This window comes from Aotus nancymaae, unplaced genomic scaffold (assembly GCF_030222135.1).
Source record: "Aotus nancymaae isolate 86718 unplaced genomic scaffold, 86718_ANA_hifiasm-v0.15.2.pri h1tg000021l, whole genome shotgun sequence".
NCBI lineage: Eukaryota > Metazoa > Chordata > Mammalia > Primates > Aotidae > Aotus > Aotus nancymaae.
Genome location: NW_026988433.1, coordinates 8,791,696 through 8,810,116, shown reverse-complemented (window position 1 = coordinate 8,810,116; position 18,421 = coordinate 8,791,696). Strand labels below are relative to the sequence as shown.

At 55.3% G+C, this 18,421-nt stretch overlaps 1 protein-coding gene across 2 annotated transcripts in view; it reads left to right on the top strand.

The window, feature by feature from the left end:
• RFLNA (refilin A) overlaps nt 1-18,421 on the top strand; it is a 323,776-nt gene that overhangs the window by 288,420 nt on the left and 16,935 nt on the right. The window contains exons 6-7 of one of the 2 annotated variants that reach the window (XM_064379609.1): nt 3,899-4,051; nt 4,418-4,536. In XM_064379609.1, the coding sequence (XP_064235679.1) occupies nt 4,510-4,536 (27 nt within the window). In that variant the 5' untranslated portion in view covers nt 3,899-4,051; nt 4,418-4,509. Of the gene's footprint in view, nt 1-3,898; nt 4,052-4,417; nt 4,537-9,505; nt 9,713-18,421 lie in introns of those variants that run through there. The other variant, XM_012447127.2, reaches the window with a different exon arrangement.

Here is an 18,421-nt window from a genome sequence, read left to right as displayed (position 1 = left end):
AAGGACCCGCTGTCTCTCCTGAAGGTCTTTCAACCACTTGGCTCTCACCTGGCTGAACTTCATGCTATATGCACATTTTTTAATTAAAAAAATTTTTTTGCATGACTCAAGTAAGCATCAGAACATCCTGTATTGCTTGTAATGTGCGCGGATGTTCTTCTGCTGATTTACTCAGCTGTGTTCAAAACGACAACAAATGAGTTTTGTTTTGTTTCTGCCGCCATGGCTCATGAAAAACCACAGCACTTTTTGGAGGCCTCTTTTTTTTTTTCAATATAACAACTTGTTTATCCCCAAACCTGCTAAATCAACAAGTGATGTTTTGGCATTATGGATTCGGGCAGACACAGTCACCAATTTATGTGACATCACAGTTTCTAGTCAGACAAAATAACTGGAAAGCAATCTGGATGGCACACCACATTTAAAAGATCTCAAAACATTCTCTTTGCACAGATTTGCCAAGTGAGAGGCACGAAGAGGGGGCAGTTCCCACGCTTTTAGTCTGCTGTGCACGGGCGCCATTTCCATGAGTGTCACACACTATTGTGTTAACCAGAAAGGTGTATGTGTTTCATTTTAAGTACTATACAACTTGGGAGCAAGAGAATCATGAAGCCCTGAAAAGCTGAAAAATGATAAAGAAAGTGGTGCGGAAAGGTGGATGTGTTGAAGGGGATTTGTTGAAGGTGACTCTAGACTCACCACCTGCCACCCGCTACTGCAGGGGTCTGCCAACTTTTTCTATACAAGGCAAGATTGTAAATCTGTTAGTCTCCGCAGACTATGTGTTCTCTGTTGCAAGAGGAAAACATAACAGTCCTCGTATCTGGGGCTATCACCTAGCACAAAGCTCTTCACCAATGAATCAGCCAGGGTTTGTGGAGTTTAAGGCTTGTCAGGGAGCAGGATATACCCAAGATGTTAAAATATCTCCCCAGAGCTTCCTGATAAATAACAAAGGGAAAGGCACCTTTGGCACGAAGAAAAGAGGTGGATGCCACCTCTACCCAGTCTCCCTCCTGGCGTGACTCCTGAGGTTGATGGTGCAACAGGGACCCTGAAAAATTCCTGCAAAACTGTTTATCCTAAATTGAATCCTGAGAAAGCAGTCAGACAAATCCAGATCATGGGATGCTCTACAACTGGCCCAAACTCGTTAAAACTATCCACGTCAGGAAAGGCAAAATAGGCATGGGGTCTGTTAGGGTCAAAGAACTAAAGAGATGTGACCATACAGAACCGGGAAGGGTCTGAGATTTCACCCCGCTGGCCAGTGAAGACGTGGGTCTGCCATAGTCTCACAGATGCAAGCAGAAGATACAAGACTCCTGGGTCAGAGACAAAGGATGTTGTTACTCACAGTAATCACAGAAGCCAGGGGGTCAGCATGTTCTTGAGCCGGTTCCCCAGCTCTGGTCTCCACAGGGCCACTTGAAGGGGCCCAGGTGACCTTTGCACATGCAGCTGTTTGCACGACAGGGGAGGAACCTGGAGTGTCAGGAACCTGAATCTTTCACAATGGGCAATAGGCCTGCCTAATATTTTCCCCAGAGGGAACCATTATTTTTATTACAGTGGACAGGAAGCGTGCCTATCCTTTGATATGAAGAGAGACACTATCTCTACATTTCAAAACTGTTCTCCCTACAAACATTCTTGAAATGATAGCCCAGAACAAGGGTGGCCAGGGCCTCTGTTTGCAAGATGGGAATAAACACGGGAAACTCATGAAGAATTGTCTCCTGATAGTGACGGTGAAATGCAATGTGTGTTTGAGCCCCGGGTTGAGAAAGAAAATAGCTTTAAAGGACATTGTTGGGAAAATTGGGGACATTTCGATATGGAATATAGGTTATATAGTCGTACCAGTGTTAAATTCCCTCACTATGATGGCAGTGCTGTGGTTCCACGTCATCTATCTTCTTAGGAGGGACTGTTGAAGACTTTTGGGGCAAGGGAGCATGATGTTTGCCACCAACTTTTACATGGTTTAGCAAAAAAACACAAAATAAACAGTACATATACACTCACACAATCACACAGACACACACACACTCACATACATACACGAGAGAGAGAGAGAGAGATGTGTCAACACCCAACAAACCCAAATGGTGTTTGGGTTTTCATTATATTCTCACAAAGATTCAGGGGGTACCCAGCTTCCCCCAAGAACACACAGCTGGCTCTTGGCCAAGCCCGGCTGGGCGACCGTCTTCTGACTTTAGGGACTGTATTTTCTCTTCACTCAGTCTCTGATTTTATCCCTGTTCCGGCTTAATTAAGTGCTCTGAAGACATAAATAGGTTTTTTGTTTACTCAGGCTTGGGAGAAGCTGGCAAAAAAGGCCTTTTCAGCTAAAAGCTCCTTACAGCTTGAAGGTGTGATGCAGTGAGTTTACAGCCAGGGAGAAGCCTCTCGGCTGTGGGCGTCTTTGCCTGGAGCTGTGAGGTGAGGCCATCAGCCCCATTCTGGAATGGGAACGGGAGGGGCTCGGGAATGCCAAGTCTAGGCGCCGGGCGGCAGACCCTGAAAGCAGCTTTCCTTGCTTACTGAAAGCACTGGGAACCCGGAGCTGTCCTGGACACGCACATGCAGATGCCAGCAGAACCTATGCCCAGGTCAAAGGCACTGTTAATGCAATCGGTGCCCACTTCCCTGTCTTAGTAGGGCAGGTGGTCAAGAGCTGGTTTTATGAGTGGACGCCCAGGGCATGGGCTCTGACCCCCAGACAGACAGCTGCCCAGCAAAGGCGGGCTGCAGGCTCCGAAGGGACATGGACTAAAAATGAAGAGGTGAGTCACTGCTGGAGCTCTGGCCAGGCGCGGGCGTCTGCGGTACAGCTGGGGACTAAGCAAGGGCACTGCGAAAGAGTCCCCGGGAGAGACGGGCCACCAGGGAAAATGGGACTCCCTGGGCCAGGGAGGCGTCCCCCGGCCAGGCACCAGGACCCGGTCTGCTGAGGGTGCACAGGCCGAAGTGTCGCGGTCGTACAGCCACCTGGGCCTTCAGTCTAAAACATTTGATCATATGCCCTGCTGGACAGCTCAGACGGGGGCTGTCAGGAGCGTGTGATCAAGAAGCCACTCTTCCTGCCTCTGTTCTCACTGCCCCTTTGAGCTCGTCCACTTCAGGTTCTTCCACGGCTGCTTTCAAACTCTCAGTGATGCTCAGTGCGATTTCTGTGCTCCCTAAAAATAGGCAAGAGCCGGGACGCCGCCTGCGAGAGACGAAGCGTTCGCTGACACGGCAGCGCTCTCCTTTTTCTTATTCTAAAAAGTGTGGATGCGTATGTGTGCGTGTATGTGTGTAGATACGTGTGTATACGTGTGTATGGGCACAGGTGTGTATATGTGTGTGTATATGTGTGTTAGCAGGTATATGTGTCATGCACGTGGTATGTGTATGTGTGTGCATATATATGTGCACGTGTATCGGTGTTTATGTGTACATGTGTTTGCGTGCATATAGGTACACGTGTGTACATGTGTATTCATATATGCATGTTTGTGCGTATGTACACGTGTACACGTGTCTTGTGTATGTGTCTGTGTATATGTGTATATTTGTGTGTTTATGTGTATATACATGTTTATGTGTGTACGTGTATATGTGTGTGCATATGGGTGCTTGTGTGTGTGTATGTGTTTATATGCATGCATAAGTGTGTATGTATCTAAGGGTATTGATTTTCTTGGTGATTTCACGCAGAGGCATGAGGTGCAGTGGTTAGAGCAGGGCCCAGCTGAGCCTGAGGAATTTTCCCTGGCGCGGTGCCAGGGGCTCAGCTCTGCCTGGCGCATCTGGAAGCATACCCTTATTATGCCTATATTTAATCTTTGTTCCCTACCTTTATTATCATCCCTGCTTTCTGGATGGGGACACGGAGGCACAGAGAGGGCAGGCCAATGGTCCAGATCACACAGCCAGGACATGGAAGGGCCAGGGTTCAAACCCAGACCACTGAGCCGGCCCAGAAGACCCCTTCCTTGTCTGTGAGTCTCCTGGAAAGGCGAGCGGGACTTCCAGCTGTGTCCACACATGACAGGTGAGGAGGTCCTGCCCTCTGTGGGCGCCTTTGCCCTTCCCGGGGTGCACCTGCTCTCGGCAGCATGGGTCCCCTGCCTGGGATTTCACGGAAGAGAAGCGCACGTGGCCCCTGACCCATGGCAGACAGCCCTGGGCTTCCTCCAGGTGCCTTATCCCCCTGGGGAAGGAGGGGAGTCCCGGGGATTTTGACGATGACTCACAGGAAGGAGCAGCTCCTTACTCCAGAGAGGGCCCTTGAACCATAACCAAGAAAGGCCCTGGCTGAGCGCATTAACACCTGGTCCTGCTGTGTGAGTTTAGGCAACACACCTACCCTCTCTGTGTCTCTCAAGGAGATGTAACTATGTTCTGCCAACCTTTTCAGATGGTGATGTCAACCATTGGGGAACCAGGAAGCAAGACACGTCTGATTAAAGAAGCCGCCAGTGACGCCTCCCCGCCTCCCTGGCTGCCTGAATGGCTGGTGCCCTGCTGGGTGCGGCGGTAAGCACAATCACACAGGCTGGTGGAGCCTGGCGTGCACAGCCCGCCGGGAAGCAGGAGTACCAAGCCCTGGCCTTGGGGAACTTCCCACAGGGTGGGCAAGGGTGGGCAGTGATCTGTGAGTGATCACCGTTAGACGAGCTCTGCGTTCAGTGCAGCCTGGGCCTCAGGGTCTCCGGCATGCTCTCAGATGGCCTTGTTTCGGGGCCGTCTCTGCAGGTCACAAAAGGGTCTTATTGTCCGGCACGATGACCTCAGTCCTCCTGCCTCCGTGTCACGATCCATTGGGACCCACTGACAGCCTTCCTCCCATGCACCCTCGCAGCCTCCAGTGTGGCTTTCTACTTAGGGTAGGCTGTGCGACCTCAGGCAGTCACTTAACCTCTCTGAGTCTCCATGGCTCCATCTCCCTCCCTCCCTTCCCTTCTTTCTTTCATTCTTTCTTCCTTCCTTTCCTTTCTTCCTTCTCTCTCTCTCTCCTTCCTTCCTCTTTTCTTTTATTTACTTTTTTGAGTTGGAGTCTCGCTCTATTGCCCAGGCCGTGTGCAGTGGCATGATCTCGGCTCACTGCAGCCTCTACCTCCCGGGTTCAAGCGATTCTCCTGCCTCAGCCTCCCATGTAGCTGGGATTACAAATGTGCACCACCTCACCTGGCTGATTTTTGTATTTTTAGTAGCGTTTCTCCACATTGGCCAGGCTGGTCTCAGACGGCTGACCTCAGGTGATCCACCTACCTCGGCCTCCCAAAGTGCTGGGATTACAGGTGTGAGTCCCCGCGGCCGGACTGCTGTGTTTGAAAATGGAAGCAGGACGCAGCCAGGCTTCCGGTGCACGATGGTGGGTGTAGGGCTCCGTCAGCTGCCGGGAAGGCGCAGCCCGAGCTCCAAGACCTTCCTGCAGTGCTGCTTGGAACAAGTGGCTAATGGCTTTCTGTCAAAACGCCTTTTTTTTTTCTGGACGCCCTTCCCTCTGGCCTTCCTCAAAGAGTGGAGCTCCCCACACAGAGCAGCCTGGGAAAGAAAATACCGCGGACCAGGGAGTGCTAGGGAACCCTGGGGCTTGGGGTCACTCCAGTCCACTTTTCTTTCTCCCCCAGTGCGTGCTCTTAAAAGCCAGTGACTTCAGAAGCTTGTGGAAGAAGGTCTTCCTCCCCAGGGGTGTGCGGTAAAGGGGTCTTCCCTCTCCCCTTCTCTGCAGCACGGGACCCACTCTTTAGGACGCCTTGTCTGGGTACCCCAGTACCTCTTGTCTATTACATATCTATTTCCTCTGCTCAATTTCCCTCTGCCTCCAAACTCTCCTGTCTTTAATCCAACTTTGCTTATATGTATATGTGTGTATAGTGAGGAACTTTGGAAGCTATTTGGATCAGATCATTCCTGAAACCTGCTTCAAAACCTCTGCAGATTCTTCCATCCCTGGCAGATAAGGCCCCAATTCCTTAGCACAGCCCGAGGGCCCCTGTAGACCAGGTGCCTCCTTCACTCTGTCCCTTCCGACAGCACTGGGCCTGGGGCAGACACCCAGATCTTGAAAGACCCTCTTCTTCACTCCTCAGGCCTCACATTTCAGGGGTTCAGGCCCCCTTTCCTCCTGAGACCAGCCACAAGAGCCTCCTGCCCTGTCCACTGGCTCAAATGAATTTATGGAAATTTTGGCCTTTCCTCCCCTCTTTGACATTTGCAGACCATCTGGCGCTATGAGAAATAGAAGCTTCCACAGTACCCGGCTTTCAGCCGAGGGGCGGTCCCCAGCCCGCAGCAGCGGATCCGAATAGGTCAGAGGCCACGGTCACCGGGGTCATCCGTGTGGGCCGCTCACTGGGGGTTTGACATTTGTAGTGCACTCATGTTCGTCCTGCCATCTCGCATGCACACATCTCCCATCGTTACTCACACAGGGCAGTCTGTTTCAGGAGAAACTTCCAGAACCCAGGTGTGGACATAGTCATGACCGCACTCCTGATAAGTGCGCTTCTAGATCAGGATGAATGGCACAAGGGGGCCAGGATTAGAGTGAGGCAGGAGAATTTCAGGACATCCTCCAAACACAGAATCGCCACAAATAGTATCTTGCTGCAATGTTTTAAAAGTCAAATGGATGCAAACTGTTCAAGATGAACAAAATATCAACCGGATAAGGTGGTTCATGCCTGTAACCCGAGCACTTTGGGAGGCCGAGGTGGGTGGATCATGAGGTCCGGAGATCAAGACCAGCCTGGCCAACATGGTGAAACCTCGTTTCTACTAAAAATACAAAAATTAGCTAGACGTGGTGGTGGGCGCCTATAATCTCAGCTACTTGGGAGGCTGAGGCAGAGAACTGCTTGAACCCGGGAGGCGGAGGTTGCAGTGAGCCGAGATCTCGCCACTGCACTCCAGCCTAGGCGACAGAGCGAGACTCTGTCAAAAAAAAAAAAAAAAGAACAAAATACAAAATATCAACATTTTATTTTATTTTATTTCATTTTTCGAAGGAGTCTGGCCCTGATGCCCAGGCTGCAGTGCAGTGGCGTGACCTCGGCTCACCACAACCTCTGCCTCCCGGGTTCAAGTGATTCTCCTGCCTCAGCCTCCTGAGTAGCTGGGATTACAGGCACCCACCACCACGCCCGGCTAATTTTTTATATTTTTAGTAAAGACAGGGTTTCACCATATTGGCCAGACTGGTCTTGAACTCCTGACCTCAGGTAGTCCACCCACCTCAGCCTCCTAAAATGCTGGGATTATAGGCGTGAGCCACCGCTCCTGCCCTCAAAATATCAACATTTTAAACAAAGGCAGAGGAACCCTACAATTTTGAAACTCTGCCTTGCCCACATCCTGCCCTGCCCTTAGTAGCTATTGTGGCCAAGGGGTCATTGGTCCTATCCCTGAGATAAGAAGAAATTAGTTCTTGCTGAAGACTTTCTCCAGGGAAGCAGAAGACTTCTGATCTGGGTGGGTGGGCATTTGGGAAATGTGAATTTCCAGGACGCCCCCTCCCCCCTGGTGACAGCAGTTCAGCCGCTCATTCTGGTCAAGTTGCCCAAGGGCTGAAGAAGAATTCTTAGCTTTGGCTAAGAATTGAAGCAAACGGGGTCCGTTGTCCTGTTTTGTTTTTTCCAGAACGTTCCAGATATTCAAACCTCTGGTTAGTTCTGTTTGGGCAGCAGACTTCCCCGTTCTTTCCTGGCCGATATGGAAATGGGCTGTAAATTCACCTGGTGACAGTGCATGCCTTTCAACCTGGGGGCTCCCAGGAATTGGCCCCACCCTCCGTCAGTGTCCTGGCATGCACCTTATTCCCGCTGTGGCAAGACTGTGCCCAGCTGGTCTCTCCACGTGCTGCACTAATTCTCACTGCTTGGCTATTCAGATCTTATCTTTAAAAATCGCCTCCTCCAAGAAGCCTTCCCTGACTACCCAAGCCTTAAGTTGACCCTGGGACTATTCTTGGGTGCAGCACCTCATTCAGTTCCTTCCCTTAGACTCACAGCCTTGGCTTCCCGGTGCACTGCGGCCTCCCTCATCAGACTGGGCCCCCCACAGGGCAGGGGCCTGCTGTCTGAAGCACGTCTGTTCTGAGGTCTGGCCAAGGCTGGGTGCAGAGTGGGAGCTTGAGAACGCGCTTCAAAGTGCTGTCCTCACTTTGCGGGTGTCCAAAGAGCAGATTCTGGCATCCGGCTTCCCGGCCCTGATCTTGGGCTTTCTGCTCTATCCAGACAAAGGGGTGAATGGAAGTGAGTGTATCTGAGCACCCTTTCACCCCTCCTCCCTCTGCTCTCTCTGCCCTGTTAGCCTCTCCCACATTCCTGCTTTTCGAAGCAATCCGTGGACACCCGTAGCTGCCCCACTGCAGAATGGAAGGATGGATGCTCAGGAGAGGGGTGGGGGCGTCTGTGTGGTTGGGCGCTGGAAATGCGGAGACCCCTTGCCAGGCATCTGATAAGAAAACAGCGAGGAAGGGAAACACGTGTTCTTCTCTCTTGGGAGGAAGAAAAAGAAGGGAAAGACGGGCAGGACCCTTGTCCATGAGCAAGGACCTGCCTGGAAAAAGTGCAGGAACAGCCAGATGCCTGGGGATTCCCGGAAGTGCTGCTCATCGCCGCTGCCGCCCCCCTCCCACAGGCTCCCCGCAATGCTTTCCACCCTCAAGGCCCAAACAGTCGGCCCCAGGTGTGCGGGTAACCGAGACGCCAGTACTAGGACAGTGGTGGCCCTCCTCCCCATCGATTGTAAGTTACAGAGAAAAAGAAAACTCTGAAATAAAGTTTCTCAAGCTGCTTTTTTTGGGACTTCAAATGAGATGGAGAAAACCTACAGGAGCACCATGAAATAGGATGATGCTGACGGCTCGTATTTCTTGGGATGACCTGGGGACCCCACGAGGCCCCTGGGCACGCGGGTGTGGTGCTTGTTCCGGGAGTGGGGGACACGCGCGCCTCGTGGGAGCGGGACCGGGGCGGCTGGGCTGGGCGCGCAGTGCCCGGGAGCGGGAGGGCCTCGGCGGAGGGGCCGGCCTGGGGCGGTTGCCCACCGCGCAGGCCGGGGCGGGGAGAGGAAGGGGGAGGAGGAGGCGCCTAGAAAAGGAGGCGCGGGCCGGGGAGGTGCGGAGAGGGCCGGGCGGCGACGTGCGCCTCGGGGCTGGGCCGGCCGGCCGGAGCGGAGCGCGGCGCGGAGGCGAGGCCGGGCCCGGAGGGCGGGCGGGCGCCGCGAAGGGCAGAGGGCGGAGGGCGGAGGGCGGAGGGCGGAGGGCGGAGGGCGGCGGCGCGGGCAGGACTGCGGCCCGCGGGGGCGAGCAGGCTGCAGGCCTGCAGGGATCGGGGGCGCTGGAGGTGGGGGGCGCCGGGCCCGATCGCCGCCTCTCGCGGTGCCCGCAGGTCCCTGGGCGTGCAGCCCTCGCCCCGCCGCCGCCTGCCCCGGGCCCCGGAGAGCGGTGGAGGAGCCCCCGGAGGAGCGGGGGGCCCGCGCCCCGCGCCCCCTAGACATGGTGGGCCACCTGCATCTGCAGGACATGGAGGACAGCCTGAAGGAGCCGGGCCGGGAGGGCTTGCTGGACAGCCCCGACTCCGGGCTGCCCCCCAGCCCCAGCCCCAGCCCGCCCTTCTACTCCCTGGCGCCCGGCATCCTCGACGCGCGCGCGGGGGGCGGCGGCGCCTCCTCGAAGTCCCCGGGACCCAGCGAGGCCAGAGCGGTAAGGAGGTTTTCTTGCGCCCAAACTGGGGGCCGCGCGGGCGGGGGCGCCGGGGGCTGCGCCCCCAGACGCGCTACTGCAGAAGCAGGACAGGCCTCCTCTCCCTGCCCCGCAGCCGCGGAGGTGGCCAGTGACAGCCACGCTCCTCAGGAGGGGACCTGGGTGTGTAGGGGGAGGGGGTGGGCCTCCCTCCTGAGCGATTCTTCCTATTGTCGGTAATAACCAGGGGCTAACGGGACGGGGTAAAGATTCCGAAATTCCCAAAGAAGTTGGCTGCTGGCGAGGTGGGCTTGCGCCCAGAGGCCCGGCACGTTGCAGACATCTGGACCTGGCCTCTCTGCGGCTCCGAGTGCCCTGTTTACTGTCCTGGGGCTGCCAACGTGAAAGCCTTTTCTTCCTTCCTTTCTTTCTTTTTTTTTTTTATAACCAAACCCAGACAGGATCCCTTCCTTCCCGGGATGTTAAGGCATGTTGACGTGGAGCTGAGGCGGGCGGGGGAGGCTGGATCCCTGGGTCAGGAAACTCAGGAGTTTGTCTCCTGCCAGACTCAGCCCAGCTTGGGGGTGGACTCTGGTGGGGACCCAGCTTGGCGCCTGGCCTGAGACTGGACACCCCCCTGGCAGGCGGGGAAGCCATGTGGGCAGAGCGGGCGCCTCTGCAGCTTGAGGAAATGACAAGTTGAAATGAGTGGAGGTAGCCGCAGTCCTAGTGCCGTTTCCCCAGCCCTGCCCGCTCTCTGGCTGTGCCCTGCCCACCTTAACAGCTTGTCTGCTGGGGCGTGTGTGCTGGCTCCGCTCCACTTTCCTGGGGCCCTGGGACGCCTGCCTGGCACTCACAGGGCAAAAAAGGCCTCCCTCCTGCACAAAATCCTCCTCCCCACAGCAGAAAGGAGCGGTCCCGTCCTCAAGTCCTCAAACCTCATGACTTGACCTTCATTCCTGCCTGGCTTGTTTCTTAGCCTAGGGGGTCCCTAACTTGGCTGCCCATTGGAATCACTTGGAGAATCTTTAAACATACACACATTCACCCCCCGGATGGTCTCACTGAATTGATAGGGGGTGCAGTTCGCCATCAGGAGTTTTCATTCTCCCCGGGTGATTGTCACGTTCAGCCGAGTCTGGGAGTCACTATCTTAGAGCAAATCATGCAGCGAACTTGAACTCTGGTCTCTTTAAGGGAGCCTGGCGTGTGGAAGGGGCAGTGAGGACTTCCAGGAGTTGCTGGAGGTGACCAGGGCTGTTTGCGGCGAACCTGACCTTGCTGTCTAAACGGGGCCAGCTTCCCTGCCAGAGCGCCTGGGACTTGGCACCGCCGTGTATTTGGGCTGCACGCGTTGGGACCGAATTCCCGTGGCGCCCTGCAGAGTGGGGCTTGGAGAAAAAGGATGGGGGACCCGCCTTCTCCTCGGTGCCTTCCATGACCCAGAAGCCTCCTTACAGAGGGTTTTCTGGAAGCGCTCTCGGCCGTGCAGGCCAGCCCGTGGCTGCCGCAAGGATCGCGTGGCTGGCTTACTTGTCTTGGCTGTTCTACTTGACTTTATTTTTTCTCCTTCCTGCTCACTGGATGCCAGGTATGGAACTGTGCTGCCCTGATCTTTTAATTTGGCTTAAAAGCAAAGCCTGGGGCTGTTTCCTCATGGGTAATGATACCTGGCATTTGGAGAGTTTGTACCGTGTGCCAGGACAATTGTCTTAAGCTCTTTATTTACATCGATTCATTTAATTTTCACGATATTCCCATGAAGCCTACACTCGGATTAGCCCTGTTTTCCGGAGGGGGAAGCCAAGGCACAGAGGAGGTTAGCAACCTGCCCGAAGTTGCCCAGCCAGGAAGTGGCTGTGCTGGGCTAGAACCCAGGAGTGGCTGAGAGCCTGCCCTTCAACCTCCTATCATCCCCCATTTCACTGTGCAGCTCATTAACTACCTGTGATTTTTTCTTTTTAAAAAGCAAACGCCTGTGTGCCTGCCAGGTTTGCAGGGCTGCTTGTATTGAAAAGAGAGAAAGTATTGCCCGGCGCCACCTCTTCTCAGCTTTGGGGCTTGCTGCTGTGGCCATGCCCACCCACCCGTTGCCCACCCTACACGGCGCCCCACCTCCCCATTAACTCCTGCTAAACTTTGCTGAGTGGTGTGTAACTGCACTCTGTTCACGGATAACTCAGGGAGAGCACTTTCTAGGTGCCGATGTGGGCAAAATATCAGCTCCCCATACTGTCTCCTGCGCCTCGAGGCTGGTACTTCCCAACGCCTGAGGAATAGGCTGGGGTGGGTGGTGCCGGGTTTCCATAGGGGCCTGGAGTTCAGACTGCATTTTGCAGGGTGGATGGCTTTGTTCCGATATCCAGTGACAGACACCACCTTTCTGATCAAAGTTGGTGGCATATCCTTCAGCTGCTGGAGTGGACTGCAGTCCTGGCCCCAAATCCGAGCCACTGAGGTCCTCACCACCTGTCACCTGCTTTAGGAGGCTGGACGGGTGTGCATTAAAGAGGCCCCCTACTTTGAATAAGCTGGACTTGCCTCCTGGACGCCCCCACTCAGGCAGTGGGAATGTTCGTTATCACTCCCAAGCCAAACCACCTTGCAGCTGATCTGGGCAGCTGCAGTCTGCAAGATCAGCCCCCAAGATATCAAAGGCCTTGGGGACCAGGCTGGATATGAATGAACCCCCTCCCCATTCACCATGGGGTTTTCATGCTCACTCTTGGAGCAAAGGTGGGAACATTCCCTAGCACTCCCAAACCAAAGGAAGAGCCGAGAATCAGGCATTGGTCCCCCAGTACTTACTGAGCACCTACTGCGCGCCGCGCTCTGTTTGGGGCCATGGAGGACACAGCAGTGAGCAACACACTGAAGGGCCCTGCTCTCATGAACTGGCATCCTCGCGGAGGAGACATGGCCACCAGCTGAAGTATGTGTGGCGGCCCCAAGTGGATGCAGAAGCGCCCTTAAGGCCAGAGCTGGGTGAGCGGGGAGCTTTAGGCAGGTAGACAGAGGGGTGACGGTTAATAGAAACCTCCACACACTCAGGGAGTGAAGTTTACAGTGCTAGGGCTGAGGTGTGCTCAGCCCTAGAGAATGGCATGTGCAAAGGTCCTGAGGCGGGAGCAAGCCAGGCGTGGCCTGTCCAGGTGATGGGTGCACCAAAATCTCAGAAATCACTGCTAAAGAACTTATGTGTATAACCAAATGCCTCGAGGAGCCACAGAGAGGCAGCAGGGGCCACCGGAGGGGCAGGGAGCGTTGGGGGCTAGGAGAGGCCAGGTCAGTGACTTCTAGGCAAAGCTAAGGCCAAAAATTAAAATTCCATTTGGTCTTTTAAAAAGTACTTGTGGCCAGGTGCGGTGGCTCATGTCTGTAATCCGAGAACTTTGGGAGGCCGAGGTGGGTGGATCACGAGGTCAAGAGTTCAAGATCAGCCTGGCCAAGGTGGTGAAACCCCATCTCTACTAAAAATACAAAAATTAGCCGGGCGTGATGGCGGGTGCCCGTAATACTGGCTACTTGAGAGGCCGAGGCAAGAGAATTGTTTGAACCTGGGAGGTGGAAGTTGCAGTGAGCCAAGATTGTGCCACTGCCCTCCAGCCTGGACATAGGGACGCACTCTCCAGCACATGGACGCACTCTCCAGCCTGGGTGACAGAGTGAGACACTGTCTCAAAAAAAAAAAAAAGTACTTGTGACTGTTTTATTTTGAAAAAGGCATCATGAACTTCCACACTCCCCAAATTAGAACTCAAATGAGAGGCATGACTGAGACGGGTGCTGTCTGGGTCTCCGAACGTGGCTTTTTCATCAGCGCCGGATGTGTCCTGCCTCCCGCGTGGCCCAGGACAGCGGAGCCTGCCCTCTGGACCTGGTGTCAGGGGGGATTGTCTGTCAGCTGCATTCAGCCCACAAATTTTTTTTAAATTTATTTTTTTAATGTTTGACTGCCACAGGTTTTGAGCGAACAGGCGGTGTTTGGTTACATGAGTGGTGATTTGTGAGATTTTGGTGCACCCGTCACCCGAGCAATGCACACTGAACCCAATGTGTAGTCTTTTATCCTTCACCCCTCCCACCCTTTCCCTGAGTCCCCAAAGTCCACCATGTCGTTCTTACGCCTTTGCATCCTGGGAGCTTAGCTCCCCACTGTGAGTGAGAACGCAGGATGTGTGGTTTTCCATCCCTGAGTTACTTAGAATGATGGTCTCCAGCTCCATCAGGTCGCTGCGAATGCCATTATTTCATTCCTTTTTATGGCTGAGTAGTATTCCATGGTGTATATGGACCACAACTTTCTTATCCACTCATTGACTGACAGCCATTTGTCAGCCCGCAGCTGTCGAAAGCTGGGCGGCTGAGGGACACAGCGGAGCAGGACGGACGCTGCCTCTGCTGCCTTTGCGCTCCCAGGGCCTGCACCGTCACTGCAGATTGAGCAAACACCCATTGCCCTTCTCCTCCCTGCCCTGCCCTGCCCTGCTATGGGCATTTGGGGGTTGGCATCATGGAGGAGTGAGGATGGCTTTGGGGCAGACCAGTCTCCCTAAGTTACTATGGGCAGTTTGGAGACGTAGCCCTGTGCCATCTTACTGCCCTTAGAGAGACTGAAAGTGGCATTTGGGGTCTTATGTTGTGTTCCCTAGGGTGCAAGTTCAAGGGAATAGCCCCCCCACCAGCAGGCAAAGGACTCAGCCTTTTATGGGGCAATGGTAGGAGGTGACAGCCGAGCTGTTGCTGCCTCCCAGATGCAGAGATGGGGCCGCTGGCCCTGGGCTGCACCCACAGCTGGTGGCCTGGGCTCTGTCACCTTCAGGCCTTCCTCCCTCCATCCAATCTCTCCCTGTTCAGGCAGTGGGTGGATTTCTGAATAGCGCTCATGAGAGCTTCCCTAGGGAAGACATGCTGGATCCCTGGACCCAGATTCCAAGAGAAGCCCAGCCCTGAAAGCTCCCTGGGGGTGCCCAGCTCTTTGAGACCGCCTGTGGTCTCAGCTGTCCCTTTGGACCTTGGCTGGGACCCTTGGGACTCTTGAATTTTCTCATTTCTGCTTCTGGTCTGTGATGGTGAAACTGAGTATGAGAGAGGAAAGGGAGTGAGGGAGGTAGTGCTGGGGTCGGGAAAAATGGAGGGATGGACAGAAGATGGATGGACGGATGGACGGATGGATGGATGGACAAATGGATGGACGGATGGACGGATGGATGGATGGACAAATGGATGGACAGATGGATGGGTAGATGGATGGATGGATGGATGGATGGACAAATGGATGGACGGATGGATGGGTAGATGGATGGATGGATGGATGGATGGATAGATGGATGGATGGATGGATGGACAAATGGATGGACAGAAGGGTGGATGGACGGATGGATGGATGGATGGATGGACAAATAGGATGGATGGATGGATAGGTAGATGGATGGACGGATGGATGGATGGATAGATGGATGGATGGATGGACAAATGGATGGACGGATGGACAGAAGGGTGGATGGATGGATGGATGGGTAGATGGATGGATGGATGGGTAGATGGATGGATGGATGGATGGGTAGATGGATGGATGGATGGGTAGATGGATGGATGGATGGATGGATGGATGGATGGACAGAAGGGTGGATGGATGGATGAATAGATGGATGGAAGGATGAATGGATGAACAGATGGCTGAACAGATGGACTTAGGAAAACAGGGATCAGCCCCCCCATACTCCCTGGCTGGCTCACAGGAGTGTTACTGTAAAGATGTCTGAGCAAGCTAAGGTGGAAGACAGCCAGGTGTGTCAGGACAAGATGGGAGGGAGGAGCCTGTTTGCAGAGAGGGAGGCTGTGGGTGGGGGGAGGAGGGAAAGCCGGAAGCTCTGGCGCCTCCTTCCAGCCGCCTCTGCTCCGTCCCCAGTGAACTGGCCTCCAGCGGAAATTCAGCAAAGTATCTGACAGCCCTGGTCTCAGGGGCTGGGCCACTTGACTGGGAAACTCAGCTGTATCTGTAGCTTTAGTGTGAAAAGAAGACACATAGGCTCACGGCCTCACGGGTGCTCTGGAAACAAGGGAGCCGCCTGCATGGGGCAAATGCCGCCAGACAGACCGGGGGCAGCTTTCCTGGGGCAGCTTTCCCGGGGCAGCTTTCCTGGGGACAGGTGTGGTCTATCCTGCCTGCCCTCCAGTGCCCGGCCTCCCTGTGGGGGATGGTACATGGGCTGCAGACAGCTCCTGATGTGCCTTCTGTATCTTAGGACGCACAGAAATCCAGAGGGGTATTTGTCCAACTTGCAGCTGATCCGGCCTTTATAAGGGCAGGGTCTGGGCTCTCTGTTCTTGTGAACAGAGAGGGCGTCCCCATCTGGGAGGCCACCTGGCCATTGTGAGAGGTATCTTTGGGAAAGGCCAGTGTTCTGAGTGTCTAGGGGAAAGGAGAGACCCTGCCCCAAGCCCTGCAGCCTGCACAAGGGGATTCTTGTGCCCTTGGTTGGAGGCCCCAACTCTGTTATTGGCTGGCAGAACTGTGGGTCCCTGCATTCGCTTCCCAGAGCTGCCGTCACAAAGTGCCACAGACTGGGTGGCTTAACACGGAAGAAATTCATCCTCTCACAGTTCCAGAGGCCAGGAAGTCTGAAATCACGCTGCCAGCAGGGGCACGCTCCTCTGGAGGCTCTTGTGGGGTTGGGGGGGGTCTGTCCCGCTGCCTCTTCTAGCTGCTGGCCGCACCCCTCCCGTCTCTGCCTGGCTTTATGTGGCTTTCCTGTCTCTGTGTGCATCCCTATGTCCAGATTACCTCTTCTTATAGGACATCAGCCCTTGGATCAGGGTGACCCTGACCGAATCTGACCTCATCTTAACTTGATCACATGTGCAAACATCCTCTTTCCAAATAAAGTCATAGTTGCAGGTACCTAGGACTTGAACTTATCTTTGTGGGGGACACAAGGCAGGCCACACCCGTCTTGCTGACAGGTGCAGCTGGCCTGTGCGTCTCGGGAGGGAACCCAGCCGGAGCACTGCCTCCAAGCTGCGATGTTCACGTTTGCTCGCCGCTTCTCTGCTTGGGGTGTCAGATCTTGGGCCCTTGATGGTTCATGGCTCTCCAGGAAGCAGCCTCCACTTGGGGTCTCCTGGGATCCCCCCAAACAGACTGTGTCCTTTCCACAACCACATTCAGGTGCCCCAAGGTGCCACGTTGGGGAAGATCAAGAAAGACCCACCCCTGCGCCCGCCCCTGCCCCAGGATTTGTCAATAGCCAAGGCTGTCATCAGAAGGTTGGGAATTCTTGGTGCTTGAACGCCCCCTCCTTGGTTCGTCTTCCTCGTGGGTGATGGTCAAGATTAGCCTTAGCCCAGCCCGTGCGCTTTGGTCTCAGATTACCAGTTATATCCCAGTCAAGTTCTGATAGCTGCAGAGGGAGGTCAGGGGCCAAGGTCAGGGGTAGCTGTTGCAAGGCTCCATATGACTTGGGCAAGGACGCCTCCTGCGGCCCGTGTGGGGCTTCCTGGCTGTCTTGCTGTCTCCAGGAGCAGCAACAAGGGGCTCTGGATACCTCCTCCTGCTTCCTACTCCTGCACTGATGGGCTGCTGGTTGGTTCCTGTGTGAAAGCTCACGGTACAGTGAACTGGGCTGTAGTATCTGTGGGTGGCCTCCCAGGCTGTGCCTCCATGTGAGTCCCTGCCCAGCCAGGCCCGAATCCCAGGTCTGGCAGGCCGTCACCGTGAGGCACTGAGCTCTCGACAGCAGAGCGGTTATCTTTCTTCGCCGGCCCGAGGGCTATGGCCTGCCCGGTAGCCAGGAAGAGCCCTGCAGCGCCCCTGTGTACTTTGACTTCCAGCCGTCGAGTATTCATCCCTGCCCCAGCGGCTCCTGGGGAAGGGTCCTGGGCGAGGCAGGTGGGACCTGGTGGGCACAGGGGTCCTCGGGACCCAGCACCCTCCGGGGCCTGTCCTGCCCTCCTACACCCGTCCTGCTTCCCAGGAGCCTGGGAGCCAGCCCAGCCTCCCCAGGCTATAACAGGCTTGCCCTGGACCCTGGAGGAGCCAGGAACCCAGGCCTGGGCCAGCTCTGTCGTCCCTCCCAGGGGGCAGGGAAGGATGGCATCTGGGCAACCCTCCCATGTGCCTGGTACTCACTCGTTCTCCCGTCCTGACATCCCGAACCTCCAGGCGGATGCTGAGGCCCCCCCGGGAAACCGCCAGCCTGTGCCTAGGCATCCCTGACAGTCCCCCAGCCCGGGGTGTGGGCCTTGCCGCCGGCGCAGCCTCGTTTCACAGATGAGAAAACCGAGGGCAGCTGAGGGCATCTCACCGGATTCTCTCCAGACGGGGACAGGAGCCCGGCTCTGGGGGAGGGCGCTGGAGCCTGACAGACTGGCCGGGGTGGGGTGGGATCCGGCCTGTCTCAGGACTTCCTGTGCTCAAGGTGGCCGTGTGGCCAGGGCGAGTAAGCAGTGACAGGTCCCGGTGTGTGTGTGCCCGATCCCCCCAACCCTCCCCTGCCCGGACAGCCCCCGTGGGACAGTGACCCAGGCTTTGGGAGTATCTCGGTCCCACGTGGCTGGAGAGCTGTACCTCCAGGGCTGCGGGCTACCTTCTTGGCCGTGAGAGGCACTTCCCTTGCCCATCTCCAGGCTGGCTGGAGTCCTCGGGGTGCCACGACCATTTCCATGTTCGAATCACCCAGCAGCCAGAATGACAAAGCTCCGAGCTTTGGGATGAACTGGTGGCTGCCA